Source organism: Falco biarmicus, chromosome 11, assembly GCF_023638135.1.
Source record: "Falco biarmicus isolate bFalBia1 chromosome 11, bFalBia1.pri, whole genome shotgun sequence".
Lineage (NCBI taxonomy): Eukaryota > Metazoa > Chordata > Aves > Falconiformes > Falconidae > Falco > Falco biarmicus.
Window position 1 is genome coordinate 24,015,704 of NC_079298.1, and position 16,457 is coordinate 24,032,160.

General features: G+C 39.1%; 1 protein-coding gene across 1 annotated transcript; it reads right to left on the minus strand.

Annotated features, from left to right (window-relative positions):
* Positions 1-2,967: 2,967 nt before the first annotated feature.
* On the minus strand, positions 2,968-11,106 carry VCAM1 (vascular cell adhesion molecule 1). The gene is made up of 8 exons (XM_056355306.1): positions 10,932-11,106; positions 9,934-10,212; positions 8,983-9,300; positions 8,096-8,368; positions 7,339-7,602; positions 6,634-6,900; positions 4,875-5,141; positions 2,968-3,642 (listed from the first exon to the last, which is right to left on the minus strand). Exons 1-8 carry the CDS (start codon positions 10,993-10,995, stop codon positions 3,482-3,484), a joined length of 1,893 nt encoding a protein of 630 aa, XP_056211281.1. The 5' UTR covers positions 10,996-11,106; the 3' UTR covers positions 2,968-3,481.
* Between the last annotated feature and the right edge of the window lie 5,351 nt (positions 11,107-16,457).

A 16,457-nucleotide genomic window follows, 5' to 3' on the forward strand; every position in this document is an offset into this window, starting at 1 on the left:
TTGGGCTTTACATTTTAAGGAAAAGCACATGCTGAACTACCTGTGGGGAGTGAGATTTTGCAATTGCCTTTTAAAACCCAGGCTCATGGCAGCATTAGCATTTAGCATTGTCACCTGGTACTGCTGGGAAAGCCCCTGCTCTGGGGGCAGCCCCAGCAGGGGACAATGCAGCTCTGAACCCTGTGAGGTGACTTCACAGAGAAAACCTGAGTGCACCTCTTGCAGCCCTTCGCTCCGCTTTCTTGGTCATAACGCAGGCTCCATGGCAGGGACTCTTACCTGGACCCCGGGCGGCTCTGACCCCTCACTTGCTGGGCTGGAGCTGCTGTTCGTGCCTTTTTGCCAGGCCACAGGCTCCGCATTTTGCTTGATGAGAAACAGCGCAAGGAGAAACAATATTCCTTCTGTAATTTTCAATAAAAAGAAAAGTTATTTGACTGTGAACTTTTAACCTCCATAGGACAAACTTCTACCCAAATTATTAAGTGTCCTGGAAAATACCGAGAATCGAGCAGTAGGGGAGGAGATCCCCTGGCAAGGCCCTCCCTGGTGAGCTCACCGAGAGGATGCTTGCTGCTCACACAAGAGCAGCCTCTCCCAAAATGAGCACTGCGAGCTCAATCTATTCCCTTAGTGTTTCTGGGTGAAAAACTGACCCTGTTGAAATTACAGGCCAACTCCTACTGACTTAAATGACTTAATGGAGACCCTGAGAGGGCAGACAAGCCATACAGATATTAAGGTCTGTATCTGTACCACAAATACTGGTGAAACCAACACCCAAGAGGTTACTGGGATCTTGTGAAGGAATTTCCAGGAAAGACTACAAAAGCACCAAAGTGTTGTTGCAAGATGACTCTTATTTCTTTCCCTCTCATCTTTCCTTTTTTTATTCCTTCTAAGGGACCTCAGGAGAGGAAGACACAGCACAGGACCTGCTAAGCCCCTTCTCCAAGTAGGCTTGGCCCAAGACTGCTCAGAGAAGGCATAAGGAGGCACGATATACCTTACTGGGTCTCACCAGTGATCCAGCTACCGCTGTAATGCTCCAGCAGTGGGAAACACTATTTCAGGGGAGTATGCACACCTGGCCACTTTCTGCAGTATACTCCCTGAGGACTGCTCAGCATCAACGGCCATTGGATCAGGGATATTATACAGTACATTTCTGCCTATTCCTTTTAGTATTTGTTCATGGACCTTTAGTCCATTATTTTTCCCATTCCTCTTTTGAGCTAATTGATGCTGTTATCCTCCACAACCTTCTGCAGCAGCTTCCAGTAGTTCGCCATTCACTGTGTAAAGTACTTTCTATTCTTTTTGCTAAACCACTCGCTCCTTAGTTTGCACATCCTGCAGTTCTATTCTGGTATTGCATGACTGAGCAAACAGCAGTTCTGCATCTGTTGTTTGCTATCAACTGCCTCCACAGCTTGGAAAATGTCAGTCACATCCCCTCCTCCTTCAGAATTCCCTCTCCAAACTAGAAAGGCCCAGGCATTTTCATTTTTCCTGTTTTCCAGTCCTCCTCTGTATCTTTTCTAACTATCCTTCTTGCAATATGGATATCAGAAGTATACCCAGCGGGCAAAATGCACATGCAGCAAAGTTTTGCACAGTGGAAAAATCATGTTTTCTGGTTTGTTCACAAGACAGCACTGAGACAGGCCTGACATTATTCTGAATAAATATGCCTGGCACCACCTCCAAGAAATTTATGTCATGGGCCTGTCAAAGCTCTCCTCCTCTGTCTTCAATCTTTTCTTCACCCTCCTACTGCATGCTCACATTCCTCCAAGCCAAGTCCACACTGCTCTCCCATTTTTCTGCTACACCCCCACTTTCCAAGCCTCCCTGTTCAACTGTAGATAAGTGCAGGACCCTGCATGTGCTGATTTACCGTGCACAAAACACTGCTGAACATGCTATGAAAAAGATACAGGAGATCTGCACCACTGCTTCATCCCGCAGCTAGCTACCAAGACATCTGCATTTGTATTGCTGTTGGCGGCAGTTGTAACCATTTGTATAATGTAAAGAAACTCTTCACTTATCTCTGCTTGGCCTCGTGCGTACGAGTTTGGGGAAGCCAATACAGTGGCTCAGGGCTGCTGAGACTAGATGCACTCCAACACCTCAGCCACAGCGCCTGAACCTCCCACAACCTTGCCTTCAGTACTGGTCATCACCAACCAGATGAGTCAAAGCAGCACTGCTAGCCAGGGGAAGGGATGTAAGGGAGAATATCATCAAACTCTGCCTTTCCTTCCCCCTCATCTTTGCCTCTGTACAGAAAGTCCTCTATTTTCACAGTCATTTTGCCAGCACTGGGAAAGTGTGCAGTGAAAAAAGGCACTAACCAGGGTCAAGCGTGCAGGCACCAGCTGTCTATTAAAAGGAAAGCTGTCAGGCAAATGGTTTAGTTTCCCACAGTGAGCAGCTTGGGAAGGGCATTTCTTCAGGAAACAACTCAATCACTGTTGCTGAGACCGCACAGATTTTGCCTCTCCTCCTTGCCTGTGCCTTTAGGTTGCTGCCTGCCTCATTTGTGCCTTTACAGTTAGGGGCTTCCCATGACTCTCAAATCTGCTGCTGGTCAGGATAATAGTTTTCACTCATTCTTTCCTAGGGACATGTATTCTCACATAACCTTAAGAAAGAGTCACTAGAAGGATTTAGTCAAAGAAACCTACTGGTAGTTTTATTTTGCAGCGGGAATCTGTCAAGCATATTTAGCAGTAGCTTGTATTCTAAATGAAGGGTCTGATTTGGCTCATCATCAAATAACAGGATTCTGTCATTGATTTGAGAATGATTAAACCCTACAAAAATACCTCAGCTGTCCTAAGACTAACTAGTCTAACAATCTCAGACATCTTCTGAATAATATTTAAAATAAAGTGTTTCACAAATGAGCTTTGAGTTCTTAAATTAGTTTAAATTAATTAAAAATGCATAGCCTAGTGATTGTGTAACTTCATTGAAGGTACTGAGTTTATGGCAATGTGAGTGAAGAGAGAACATTTTCCAATAGTTACCACAAGCAGACAAATTCTATTAAAAACATTCACTTTGTAAAGTAATACAAAATAAAATATTATCATCTGATCAGCTCAAGTAATATTAGCTTATATCTTTGAATTAACATTTCTCTGTACAGTTGCAGTAAGACTAATTTTACAAACTGATATTCAGTTGAACATATAACACAAATTATACACTATGTACAAACCTAGTTCTCCAAGGAACTCTTTGTTCAGCATGCTTCAACACAGAAGTGATTTACCAATTTCTAGAACAGGATGCTAGCTTTCCTTTTAATTTAAATACTGAAGTACTTATCAAAACGTGAAAAAAAAATCCATTTGCTCTCAACATGGCAGTGTTCTTAAGTCACTTCCTTGTTACCATATGTTATAGAAGAGTAAAACCAGTCACAACAATAAATAACATTGCTAATTATGAACTTATATTCATGTGATCACACTTTCAGCCTGAATGCTTTTACAAGACTGTAGGATCCATTGATCTTTGCTTTTCTTGACACGTAGATTAAAATTGCAACTACAGGTACCGCTATTGCTGTTACACAGGAGAATGCAATAACCAGTGGTATCATTTGATCTGGTTTTTCCAGTCTTCCTGAAAATGGAGACAAAAGGGGGAAAAGTTGTGTAAAAAGTGATTGAAACAGATACGTGTATATTACTGTAAAAGCAGTGTTACTAATGACCTTTATTTGGAACATTATTTCTGTTTCCATACACAAAGCACATTTCAAAACACTTTCCTCATGCTTTTTTCTTTAGCAACTCCATATTAAACATTTTAATTCCTAGCCACTATCTTTGTCTTTAATTTGCTATGCGAGTTCAAACCCATTTAAAATCGACAATGAAGAATACCATGGAGCTCATGAAGAATACAAGAAGAATGCAATGTATTTTACCCAGCGCGGTGGTTTAACCCCAGCCAGCAGCTAAATACCACGCAGCCACTCACTTAGTCCCCCACTCCAGTGGGACGGGGAGGAGAATCAGAAAAAGGTAAAACCCGTGGGTTGAGATAAGAACAGTTTGACAACAACAACAATTGTAATGGAGAGGGAGAGAGGGGAACAAAACCCAAGGGAAAAAACCTTCTCACTCACTCACTGACCGATGCCCAGCCAGTCCCCAAGCAGCGATCGCCCTCCCCAGCCAACTCCCCCCAGTTTATACACGGAGCATGACGTTCTATGGTATGGAATATCCCCTTGGCTAGTTCGGGTCAGCTGTCCTGGCTGTCTTCCCTCCTGGCTCCTTGTGCACCTGCTCACTGGCAGAGCATGGGAAACTTGAAAAATCCTTCATTTAGAGTAAGCACTACTTAGCAAAAACTGAAATATCAGTGTGTCATCAACGTTATTCTCATGCTAAACCCAAAACACAGCACTGTACCAGCTACTAAGAAGAAAATTAACTATCCCATCCAAACCCAGGACACCCAGGAAACATCTGGGGACATTTCTACCTCCTGGAAACAATGCTTCAGAAGACCATGTTTTAAAAGCACAGTCTTTAGAGTTTTCTGTGGAACAGAACTTTCAGTTCACTGTTCATGCATGTGGACAGATGTACAGCCAGGACCCACCTTTCTCTGGCCCCATCCTTAAAGCTACCACACCAACTTGGGTAAGAGAGAAAACATCCATGCTGAAAGGAGGTTAAACACATCTTACTCTCACCAGCTGTTTTATTATTTGTTTCAATTTTTTGTGAGTTTTTTTAAGTATTGTTGTGCCAGGATCAGCCATGGACTAGTTGTGCTCACCTTGACACAAAATTCATTAGGAAGTATGAACAAAGTAAGTTTAAGGCAATAGAGTTACCTACCTACAACAGCTATCTCAATCTCTTTGATGTTGTTTCCAACCTCATTGAAAACATGAAGCAAATATCTGCCTGTATCATTCTTGGTGACATTGTAGAGTATAAATGTTCCATTCACTGATGGCAGAATAATTTCTTTCTCCTGATGGACTTTTTTCAGGACCATCTCTGACGGTGGGTTACTGTATGTGCTACACATAATAGTGACATTTTCTCCTTCTTTAACATTTTTTGATGGATATACTAACACAGTAATATTTTGGGGAGGAACTGAAAAGAAAAGAAATACAATGTAGGATTTAGGAACAAACAGAAGCAAAAAACTCATGAGGTATCAGCAGCTTGTACACACAAAGTGCTAATCCAGTTAATGGATTCACTATAATAATTAAGCATGTAGCTTTAGACACTACTCTGTCACAGGCTATCCTTCACAAACTGCAGTCAACAGCAGCTGACTGAAAGAACATTTTATCAATTAATGGAGTATGTTGCTTCTCTTTTACTTTATACGGAACTTTTCCTTATTTTAAGTTCACCGTCTGTTTATTTGAGTTCATAAAAGGACACAGACCAACAGACCCAGAGGCTGATGTCCTCTTTCAACAGAAGAGAAATAGAAAAGGCACAGGAAGGAGTCCTAGAATAACATTTTTTCACTAGGTTCCACAATTTTACATCCTGCTTTCAAAGGTGGAAGTGGAACTATGAAAAACTTTGAAGAAGCAATTATTTTGCACATCTGCCATTTTGGACAGAAGTTTTCATTAGCACTAAGATCCTACCACTTATGACAAGAACCTGTGCAACTGATCTCAGTTTTTTCAGACAATTCATTCTCAATAGAACTGAAGATGTCATTCTGTCTAAAACAAATCCTAATATTAACTCTCTATGTAGATATTTTAACTAACCTTTGACATAAAGTATTATGTGCTGAGACTGCTCTCCCAATTCATTAATGATATGCATTCATATGTTCCTGTGTCCTTTAGCTGAGCCCTATCTATAGTATATATGCCATGCACTGTTTCAAGGGTTGTGAACCCATCACCTATTCTCTTTTGGAGTACTCTGAACAGGGGTAATAGCCACAGATGTGCAAGAGATGGTAACACTTTCTCCTTGTATCACTGCACTTGAAGGGAAAACTGAAAATGTATTTTTTGGTGCAGCTGCAAAAATAATAAAGAATAAGGAAGAGAGATGGATTAGTGGCAGAAGTGATCCCTAAGTAAGACACTGTTACCGTGCAATAAACAGAAGTAGCAGGGCTAAAGCAGAGAAGTCTGCTTACAACTGAAAACTTTGTTATCACTGCATATAGGCTGAGGAATCAGCATTTAGTATAGCTTAAATGCAGCTTGCAAGAACAGGATAGAGAGTCGTAACTTAAAGGAGAGCCAAGGGGCTGTAATACAGTCCCTCCACAGAGGAGTTTCAGCATGTTCTTTCTGTTTGAAACTTTTGTATGCAGGTATCTGGATCCTTCACTGATACTTATTTGGAAGTACATACAGGCACTGCATAGCTTCTTTGCCTCATGTATACATTCGCCAATCTGAAGGAGTGATGGAAGCTATCTGTACTAAGGCAGACTTCACCTTTCTTTGTTTAAAGCTTCCCAAATGACTTAGTGACATTAAAGACACCTTTTAGCTTCATTGATGTCGAAGACAGAATTCCCCCATGCTTCACAGAATGAGATCTGGACCTAAAATACATAAAACGAAAAACTTGTGTTCTGTCTTGTTCTACTAACCTTGAACAAGTAATTTCACTGCTTTCTCTTCTTTGCCAAATTGGTTATAAGCTTCACATTCATAAACACCCAGATCTTGACTTTTTATGTTCTGTATAGTTAAAATGTCATGTTTCAAAATTTTCTCAGACTCCCCAGTGGCCTTCTTTTTATTCCAAGAGATCACTGGAGCTGGATTACCAGAACTAGTACATTTCATCATCACAGTTTCTCCTTCTTTAACAGCAGTAGCAGGAATAACAGAAATCATTGTATTCCTCGGTCCATCTGAAAGAAAGAATCCTGTAGTTAATCATCATTGGATTTTTTAGAAATAGATCAAACATGTCTTACTGGATGCCAGGTTGTGAGCCTCCCGAAGTTAATTTCTTTTTTGTTCTTAGAATAAGAAGTAAAGGACACAGCATCAGAGCTTTCATACAAACTCTCTATAGCCTAAACATATTAACAAAGTACTTCTAACCAAGGATGTTAAGAAGGTAGATCAGTTTCTTGCTCATTCAGATCCTGACTTAAGGCTGTCATTACATGAAACATTTCCTGTCTTTGTTTTGCTCATCAGCACTGCTCCTTTCTTTGGGGAAGAACAGAGGACTATGCTTATTTTTTTTGTACTCATGGGGTTTTAGTTAGTTTGATTGTTACATTTAGCATTGAATTAATTAAGTATTTTTAAACTATTGGGAAAACATTACACATACTTACATTCCACATTAAGTGTTATTTCACTTTTACTTTTCCCAAACTTATTTTCTGCTACACATTCATAGTCTCCTCCATTTAGGAATGTCACAGGTCGAAGGAGAATTGTCCCCTCACTGTAAGACCCCATGTCTGCACCGTCAGACTTTCTCCTTAAAATAATCTTGGGAGGAGGGTTACTCTCAGCAAAGCATTGTATGGAAACATTTTCTCCTTCTTGAACTGTTGTAGAAGGCTCAATGGAGAGTTCTGCAACATCTGGAGCACCTGCATGACAAAAGAGAAGGCTGTTATACTATTGCAAAAGTACTAAAGGTGGAGAGGGTTTTAAGAAAGCAGGAATTGCTCGTCCAAGGATCTATTCCTTTTGGTTTTGGTCCCAGGCTACTAAATTCACTACCAATGACTAAAACTATTAGTTCAAAGGAGGAGAGTGTGATGTCCCTGTGAAACTGCTACGTACGTTAGGATTTCAAGTGTCCCCGGCACCCCCCCCTTTCTCAGATTCTTTTATCACTTTGAGTATTGCATTGCAGGAAATGTATAGAGGTATACGTGTGCAACAGTAGTACAGACAGAATTACTTAAAAATTAAGCATAGAAATGAAAAGCACAGCCCATGAAGAGCAGCAGTAAATTGAAAGCTAAATCCTGAATATATAACAAGGAAGGCAAATAATTTCCTAATTTTCACTGTTTCAGCATCCTCCATCTCAACAGGCAGCTGGATAATACAAGTTAAATTCAAGCAGACTTGTACCTTGTATAACAATGTCCACAGCTGCTGTCTCTGTTTTATTAGTTACCGGGTTAATTACTTCACAGATGTACAGTCCTGAATCAGTGAAACGGGCATAGGGAATAGAAAGGACATTGTTTTCTATCAGATGCTGAATGCTTTCATCAGCCAGATGTTTTCTCCAAACTACTTGTGGTGGTGGATTACTCTCAGTCACACAACTGAGTTTTAGAGGGTCTCCTTTCATTGGCAAGTTGCCTGGAGACACTGTAATGACAGTATTTTGTGGACCAACTGGAAGAGAACAGAAGAGAAATAAGGTCAGTAAGTTAATGAAGAACAACACGCACATCTTTAACACTTGCTTCTCTAGAGGTACATTTCACACAATACCAAGAAAAAATGAATAACGTGTATTCCAGTAACACAGTAGAACAATTTTTCCAGACTTGAGAAGACATTTATCTTGCAGCTTTGAAAGCCAAGCTAGTAAGCACACTAGCACAAGTAAGCTACTCTTACACTTGTCTCCCTGTTGTTTAGGGCTATAAACTTGGAACTGCTAAGTACACAATGGCAATTAAAAAAAAAAAAAGTATATCTGCATGCTGCCATTTTTCCTCTGGTCTTTACTTTCTGACTGAGCACCAGTGCCCAAGGTGGGAGAGTGAGACCAAGGTGAGAGAGCGAGAAAAGTTACTGAAGCATTGCCTAACCTCTGTCATGAACAACAGTGAGTATGTAAGGACTCAGTGACTGTTACTGAATACAACAGATTATCTACATAAATAATATAGATAAGACGTGCAGATTATAAATGATTTCTAGGACACATTTTGTAAACCCATTCCATGAAAGTTAACATTAAACAGTACTTGGTGTGAAAGCCCTAGAATAAAAATACTTACAGTTTGCATTCAGTTTCTGAGAAGTTACTCTTTCTTTAGGTTCAAAGTCCATACTATCAATTGGTAACTTGGCCACACAGGTGATCTCTTTCCCAATATCTTCAGCCGTGGGATTAAATGAGTATTTCACAATTTTGGTCTCTGTATTTTTTCTGTCATCATCATAAAAATTTGCCGTATGAATAACATGTTCCTCTTTCTTTAGAAGTACTTCCAGGTGATCAGAAGGATATACATCAGGAATTTTACAGACAACAGTGACTGGTTCTCCAGAAACTGAAGATGGGCTAATCTCAATTATAGGATCACTAGGGAAAGCTAAAAGAATAAAATCCATCCCTTTAGTCTAGCAGAGATGAGCTCTAGTGTCAACATAAGAGGCATGCAGAACATGACGTTATATCAACTCTATCACAAGACATATCTTGATATGGAGACATACAGGTCTTTTATAAGTGGTTCATACACAAACAGGAATTATATTTGTACAGTTGTTGAAATATGATCGCAAATGATCTAGTAAGATCCAGCAAGGACCTAGGCAATGATATAGCTGCCTAAATGAAGGCATCCAGAGCAATCCCTACACTGGTGGTATCCTGTCTTCTGTGTCAGTAGGTTTTGGCATCTGAATCATTCTGCTGCAAACCGCAAAGGTTTTGATTATTTTTTTCCAGCTCTATGAATGTTTTGGGGAGTCTATGTTTTGGCTTTCAAATATTAGCAAGAACAAGAATAAGTAAGACCAGTATGTACTACCTTCAGTGCAGAAAGGGCCTGAGAAAGAGTCCTGAACAGACAGGTAAAGGAATCTTATGAGGAAGTATATGTTGAGCTACAGCAGACGCGTTATCCCAGCACTATCAGTTAACTACCAGTGATAATATCTAAAAACAATTACTGATTTTTTACAAGTGTGTACTACTTAGAGAATTTTACATTTTTACTTACAGTAAAGTTCAACTGTGATACTCTTCTCTTTTTTCTCTTTCTCACCACAGAAGACAGTACACAGATAATCATGAGAATTCACAATGCTAACTGGATTCATAGTCAAGGTAGAGTATGTCCTGTGGTTGTTCACTGTTCCTCCAAGGGGGCTGTCCATCTGGGTTCTCCAGGAAAAACTTGGCGATGCACAGTCAGTAGTATTGCATGTGAGTATGAGTGTTTCTCCAATCTGTGCAACAATTCTGTTAGCAGGTATAATCTCCATTTCAAAAGCTTTAACTACAATAGGGAGAACATACATAAACTCATATACATATAAAAATAAATAAATAAACATTTATTTTCCCATTTATTCTTACATTCTACTGTGACATGAGGTCATGGCTTGGCAAGTTTACAGTTGTGTGGAGGTTAAACTAATAAAGATCATAGTGGTTTATATCTCCAAAATACCCATAAACATGGTTATTTTTGTCAGAGATAATACAGACTTAGAAGACTAACTGGCAGTTCTCATCTATAAAGTGGCATAAACCCAATGCTGTCAGTGAAAATAAATGCATTGGCACAACATAACCTTTTATTACCAGGTGGATCTGGTTCCAAACTCTGTAACATTTGCAGGGAGGGGTGGCAAGTAAGATAGCAAGGACAACTGCAGAATCACTTTCAACAGGACATTTAGTACCAAACTTCACGGATACTGTCAGGGGTGACAGTAAGAATCAAACATGCAGTGATACACTGCAGTTGTGTCCTAGACTGTCTCTTAGCAAACTCAGTAAGAAAATGATTGCATCATTGCAGAGCACAGAAAAGCTCAAAGTAAATGTCAAAAAAAGCTTCCTGACATTTTGACAGAACTATTTAATTGACAGTTGTATTCACTGAAATGTAAAAGCAACTGGAACAAAGAAATAACGATCAAACAGTAAATTGTAGGTCAGTTTGCACTTAACAAAATTAAAAGCAAATAAAGCACACACACACCAACTTACCAGCCATTAACACATACAAAATTATTAGCACAGCTTGGCTTGTTCTTCCCATCTGCTTTACCATTTGTAATTGCTGTTACTAGGTAAAGCAAGTAAACCGAAAAGCCTTGCTTTCTGTTTTCTGTGAAGAAGCGCGGTGGGATCCTGCCGCTCGCAACAGTATGAGAACAGCTCCAGCGTGCTCTTTATAAAGGCTCTCCCGCCTCGAGGCGGAGCGGGGAATCCCCGGACGGGGCGATCCGGGCGGGGGGCCGGGATCCACGATCCACGATCCACCCCGGCCGTCCCGCCGCGCGCAGCGCCCTCTGCTGCTTTTCTCATCCAGAATTCAGCGCCCAGGAAACGGTACCGCTTGTAACGCCGTGCCTGCCAGCCTCAAAAAGACCGAGTCGAGGTCTGATCGTGCAAACAACTGATAAAACGAAAGAATGTGGGTAATTCCGAGGAACTGAATGGTACTATATCTCAGGCGGAAAAGTTATTCAAGTTTGCCTTCAGTGCAAATATTTTTCTAGAGCTGAGTCTTGAGAATACTTCTAAAAATGGTCAATTCTGTAAATAACACTATCTAACTCAGAATTCCCTTTGGAAACTTTGCTACCATGTTACTCATGTTCCTAAGTATTTTTGATCCCTAAAAATGAAGAAATAAATCAGACGACAAAAGTCTGGAGATCCCACTTGATCAGTTTCAATCAGGTTCAGCCCATTCAGATGAACTGAATGAACTAGTTTTCCCAATTCCACTTTAAAAATGTATCTAAAATGTCCCTCTTTCAAGATGCTACTGATTATATGCATTACATTATTGATATGCCTCTCAGATCTCTTATGTCCTGTCTATTTGTAATTGAAGTACAGCAGATGATAATGCAACTGTGGGATTATTTTCACCACTTGGTTTCCAGTGGGTATACATATCCATTTTGTAATATTTCTGAGGACAACTATTACTGGCTAATATAGCAACAATGTTATGAAAAAAAGAATAATAATATTTTCAGTGTTTAATTTTCAACTGGGAAATACTATGAATGCAAAGAATGGATAAAGCTGTCAAACTCTCAATTGTTTATTTATTCAACTACTTGAGTAGTTTATATTGGTCAATTATGAATCACTAAATAAAAGCAGCATGAAATTCAAAACAAAACAAATTTTCGAAATGTCTCTGGCAAATTGTTTGTTATATATAGGTTTGGTCATTTGATGTCTGAAATATTGTCATCATATGGTATATTTTCTAAACAGCACAGATTCAAGTATCTAGTAAATGAGTAATAACTTGGAAAAAATAAAGTAATGATGCTGTAAATGCTAAAGAAATTTAATTGCTGAAAAGCTGGCACTACATCAACATAATACTTTTGAAGTCAAGCAGATTTTATGGTTAATAACCTAATGCTAACTCCAAAATACCATGTTCAGGAGAAAGTAGTACCTGAGGATACAAGGCTCCCGCTGGCCCACAGGCAGCATGTCTTCTTTGGGAACTATCTTTTTCTGCTTTCCTCCTGACTGCAGCTGCCCCTACTTTTGCATCCTCATCAAAAGGTAGCTGGACAGTACAAGCTGCTACAGAATCACACTAGCTAAAATATGAAGCATCAACTGCTTTTTCATACACTTGTGATAAACTCATAAATATAAAAGGGATGTAAAGACTGTGGGAAGATAAAATTGTGTTCTCAGGCAGATAGTATATCTTCAAATTAATAATAACTAATAATAACAATATTGATAAATATGAAAACACTAAACAAGACAACGCAAGAATTACCCAGAATACAATAAAACAGGGAAATCTGAAGCACCTAGTGATGCCTAATGAAAAATCACTAAAGCTGAAATTCACTGAAACTGCCAGAGTGGATTCTCCCATAATATATTACTTTTATTGACATCACCACTGTTCTTGTCAGAGGAGGAAGAAAAAATTTCTCGTAAGTCTCAGGAAATCCAATCAGAGTACCGTTCTGTAAGTACATTATCAAATCCAAGAATCCAAAATCTATCCAGACTAGGTAACAACATCTAGAGAATGTGATTTCACTTTACAGAGAAGGGTTTTGTTGAAGAAAGTGTGCTCTCTTAGTTAGATTGCAAATAAATACTTTTTAACCAGAAGCAGAGAGAAGCACGAAATGAAACTCTTATGCTTAAGTAATCACAGGCTAAGCTGAAGGAAAAAAAGGCAAAATTTCCCTGTTTCTGGGAAATCAGTTTCTAGACAGAAAAAGATACAAAGATAGGAGGCCATATCCGCATGCTGGAAAAATTGTAATCAGCTCTTTCATCAGATAACATGAAATAGGAAATAACTGATCCAGCTCTCACTAAATTATACTGGACAGCTGCCACTAACTTTACTGGAGTTGGATCCTTACCAGAGGGACTAACTATAGTGAGTGATCAGACAAATTTAACTCAGACGGTATAGATGAGAGCAGGGTTAGCCAACAAATATTAAAGTAAGTACAGAGATGCCAAGAAATTTTAAAAAGTCTTAAAATCTGATATTTAGCTAACTTCAAATGTGAGCCTTCTATATATTTTAAAAAGAATATATGCTTTATTGTTGACCCTGCTATCCTCACCATCAACCTGCAAATAGGAAAATGGGTATCAAGTTTGCTTTTTTTCAGAACTGGCTGTTCTGTCTGAAAACAATAGAGATCAGCTGACAAGTTTTAGCAGTTGACCTCAAAAGTTTAGACAACCTAGCTTTTTCTCCAAAAGGCACAGAAGAGAGCACTGGGGGTGAAAACAGAGGATGCATCTAGATTCACAGTGAGATCAAGTATTACAGGATCAACTAGAAGAGATCCTGACACATGCCGAGCATAATGAAGACTGGAATGTAAAAAGCATTACAAAACTATTACTAAAGGCAAAAGAGATTAAAAGAATTAAGCACTGGGATGTAAATATTTTCTGCAATGCATCTAGTAATCAAAAGAGACTTTTCTCAGGCTTTGGTGGACAAACAAAGATAAAACAATTGTGTGTGTCAGAAGGGAATTTGGAAATACTGAACACATCATTTTTGGCCTGGCATCAGAAAATACAAATGTCCTTCAGGAAACTGAAACTTACTTCAGACGTCCCTGGAATGTAAGAAAAGAAAACCATTTCAGGACTGTGCTAAGCATTTGCTTTAAGTCGTACTTTCTACAACCCTGCTAAATATCTATATAATAATTATATATTCAATTAATTGAATTATTTCAATTCAATTCAAAAATTCAATTAATTTCCTCTATACCAAAGAGATAACTAGTTCTTGATACCTTGATGCACGTTATCCAAGATGTTAGTTAACCAACATTTCTAACTCTCTTCCTAGGTTCTTAATGTATTGCATTCTCTTGTAGAGCCTATAAGGGGAAAACTGAAAGGATAAAGCTCATGCAGAATTTGGTCTCTTAAAACCTTCACCACTGGTATTGTGATTTGTGGCCAAGGATCTACGGAGAAAAGGGCTAACCCTTCTCTTTTGGCAGAGGAGATTGAAAAAAAAAAAGTTAGAAAGAAATTAATGTAATTTGACATTATGTTTTCTGCATCAGCAATAAAATGCTTATCTTGCATGTAGAGCCACCATTTGGCATTTCTGCTAAAAACACCGTGCTGGACTAGTAACATTTATACAGAGCCCCAACACAGAAACATATGCAATATTTATTACTAAGCATCTTTGTGTCCCATCAGCTTGAGAGGGCAGAATCCTTCTGTGGAAGGTATGGCACTAAGGTGAGAAGATGCAGCTAAGTCTGACTCAACAATTCTTCAGCCTTCAGATGACAGAGGTATTACAGTAAGTTCGTACTTATGTCCCCCATTCAAACTGCAGCCCTCACCCATCTCACATGAAATATCTCCTTGGGATGTGCACTGGACATCTAGAAAAGCCTCTTACAGAGTTTCTGATGCTTTATGGAAGCAGCTGGGATGAAGAGGTTTCACCCTATGCAAAGAATGTCTGACACCTCCACAGTACGATCATGTGTAGAGATTAAAAGCAAGATGAATGTGCAGTAACTCAAATGAGAACGATTCTCTGCATCAACAAAGAAGGAATGGCCTTTGGGCACCATATCCAAAGTAACACCTTCAATATGGTCATATCTTGATCAAATAGCCAAAAAACCATGAACCTGGAGGACATGTATGAATACAGCTGAATATATGCCTCATACAGCAGATAATGATTTGCCAGCCTCAAAATTTTCAGTTCTCAGCAACCTCAACAGCCTGCTATATGGATTATATACTGTCTTTCCTTTCTCAGTGCCAACCAGCTTTTTGCTTCCCAGAGCTTCCCTGACCCTTTGCTTTGCCTTACTCCCTCCACCTTCCTTCTCATCACCCGACAATAATACAACCTCTGTATAGCCCCCAAGAGGGGGAGGAGAGCATCACTGACTCCCTATAATTTTCATCTCTGGATGGGAAGGATGAGATACAGGCAGTTCTATTTAAAGGGTTGTGCCTGTTTCAGGAATTGTAACTTTGTTCCTAGCTACAAAAAGAACACCAACGCATTACCTTGTAACCCACATCACACCTTACAATTGTACTCCACATCTAACTTGTCATCTGTTGAAAAAAGGGAAAAAAGAAACAACTTAAGAAAGTTTTATCATCTGCTTCTTTCCCTTTTCTGGAATTTCTGAAATAGTGTATATAAAAATAAATGCATTTACTTCCTTCATGATCTTTCTCAGGCACCAGGTCCCCAGCTATGACACTTCCTGTTTGGTTAGTCTGCAGGCATCCAGAATCCACAAAAGATGCCAGATAAAATAATACACATGTACGATAACTTTCAAAGTCTACAAAATAGCTAATTTCTTGTTTTCTTCTATTCAGAGGCATTGTCTATTTCACTTCACGGAAAGAACAAGAAATTAATCTAAAAAAAAAGTAGAAGCCGCTATAGAAAAAAGTCCCAACTTTTTATCTTAGTCTCTTGTTGTTGGCAAAAAAAACCCAAGCTGTGGAAATCCCAAATCTTATTTCTAACGGAAAAAGAAGGTATAAATTTAGCGATGCTAGATCTAAAGGTGAAACTGAAATCCACATACTTAAGAGTGCCAAGTATTGTACCGTAAGTCAAACTCTATTAGTTTGGGTAGCTGAGCTTCCATTGTCTTCATAGTGACATATGTAAAAAAAGTTTCCCTTTTGAAATATTTTCCAGTGTAATCAAGAGCCAAATTCAAATATGAGCCTTGAGTATTCAAAATCTCTTGGGAATTTTGAAGTGAGAGCTCAGATCTACTTTTATTTTGAGCCAAATATATTGAGGCACCTCAAAGTCATTTGTTCTCACTAGATATATAGCTTTTCAGACAAAACTAATTTAAAATGGTCAGAGTAAAAAAATAAAGTGGGATTTGGGCCAAAGCGCAGATACTGGCTAAGACTTGAGATATGGCAAGATAAAGTAATCTGAAAACATTTAAAAGGAATATGACCAAGTTACTTAATTCCCCCAGTGCTCTATATGAAATTCCAGTACTA

Bases quoted from the DNA above. Each gene is read 5' to 3' on its own strand.
- VCAM1 (XM_056355306.1), bottom strand. From the start codon at position 10,995: ATGGTAAAGCAGATGGGAAGAACAAGCCAAGCTGTGCTAATAATTTTG. The intron at 6,901-7,338 runs GTAAGTATGTGT...TCTTTCTTTCAG, and splicing joins AATAACACTTAATGTGGAAT to ATGGACCGAGGAATACAATG. The intron at 5,142-6,633 runs GTTAGTAGAACA...TTTTCTTTTCAG, and splicing joins AGTGAAATTACTTGTTCAAG to TTCCTCCCCAAAATATTACT.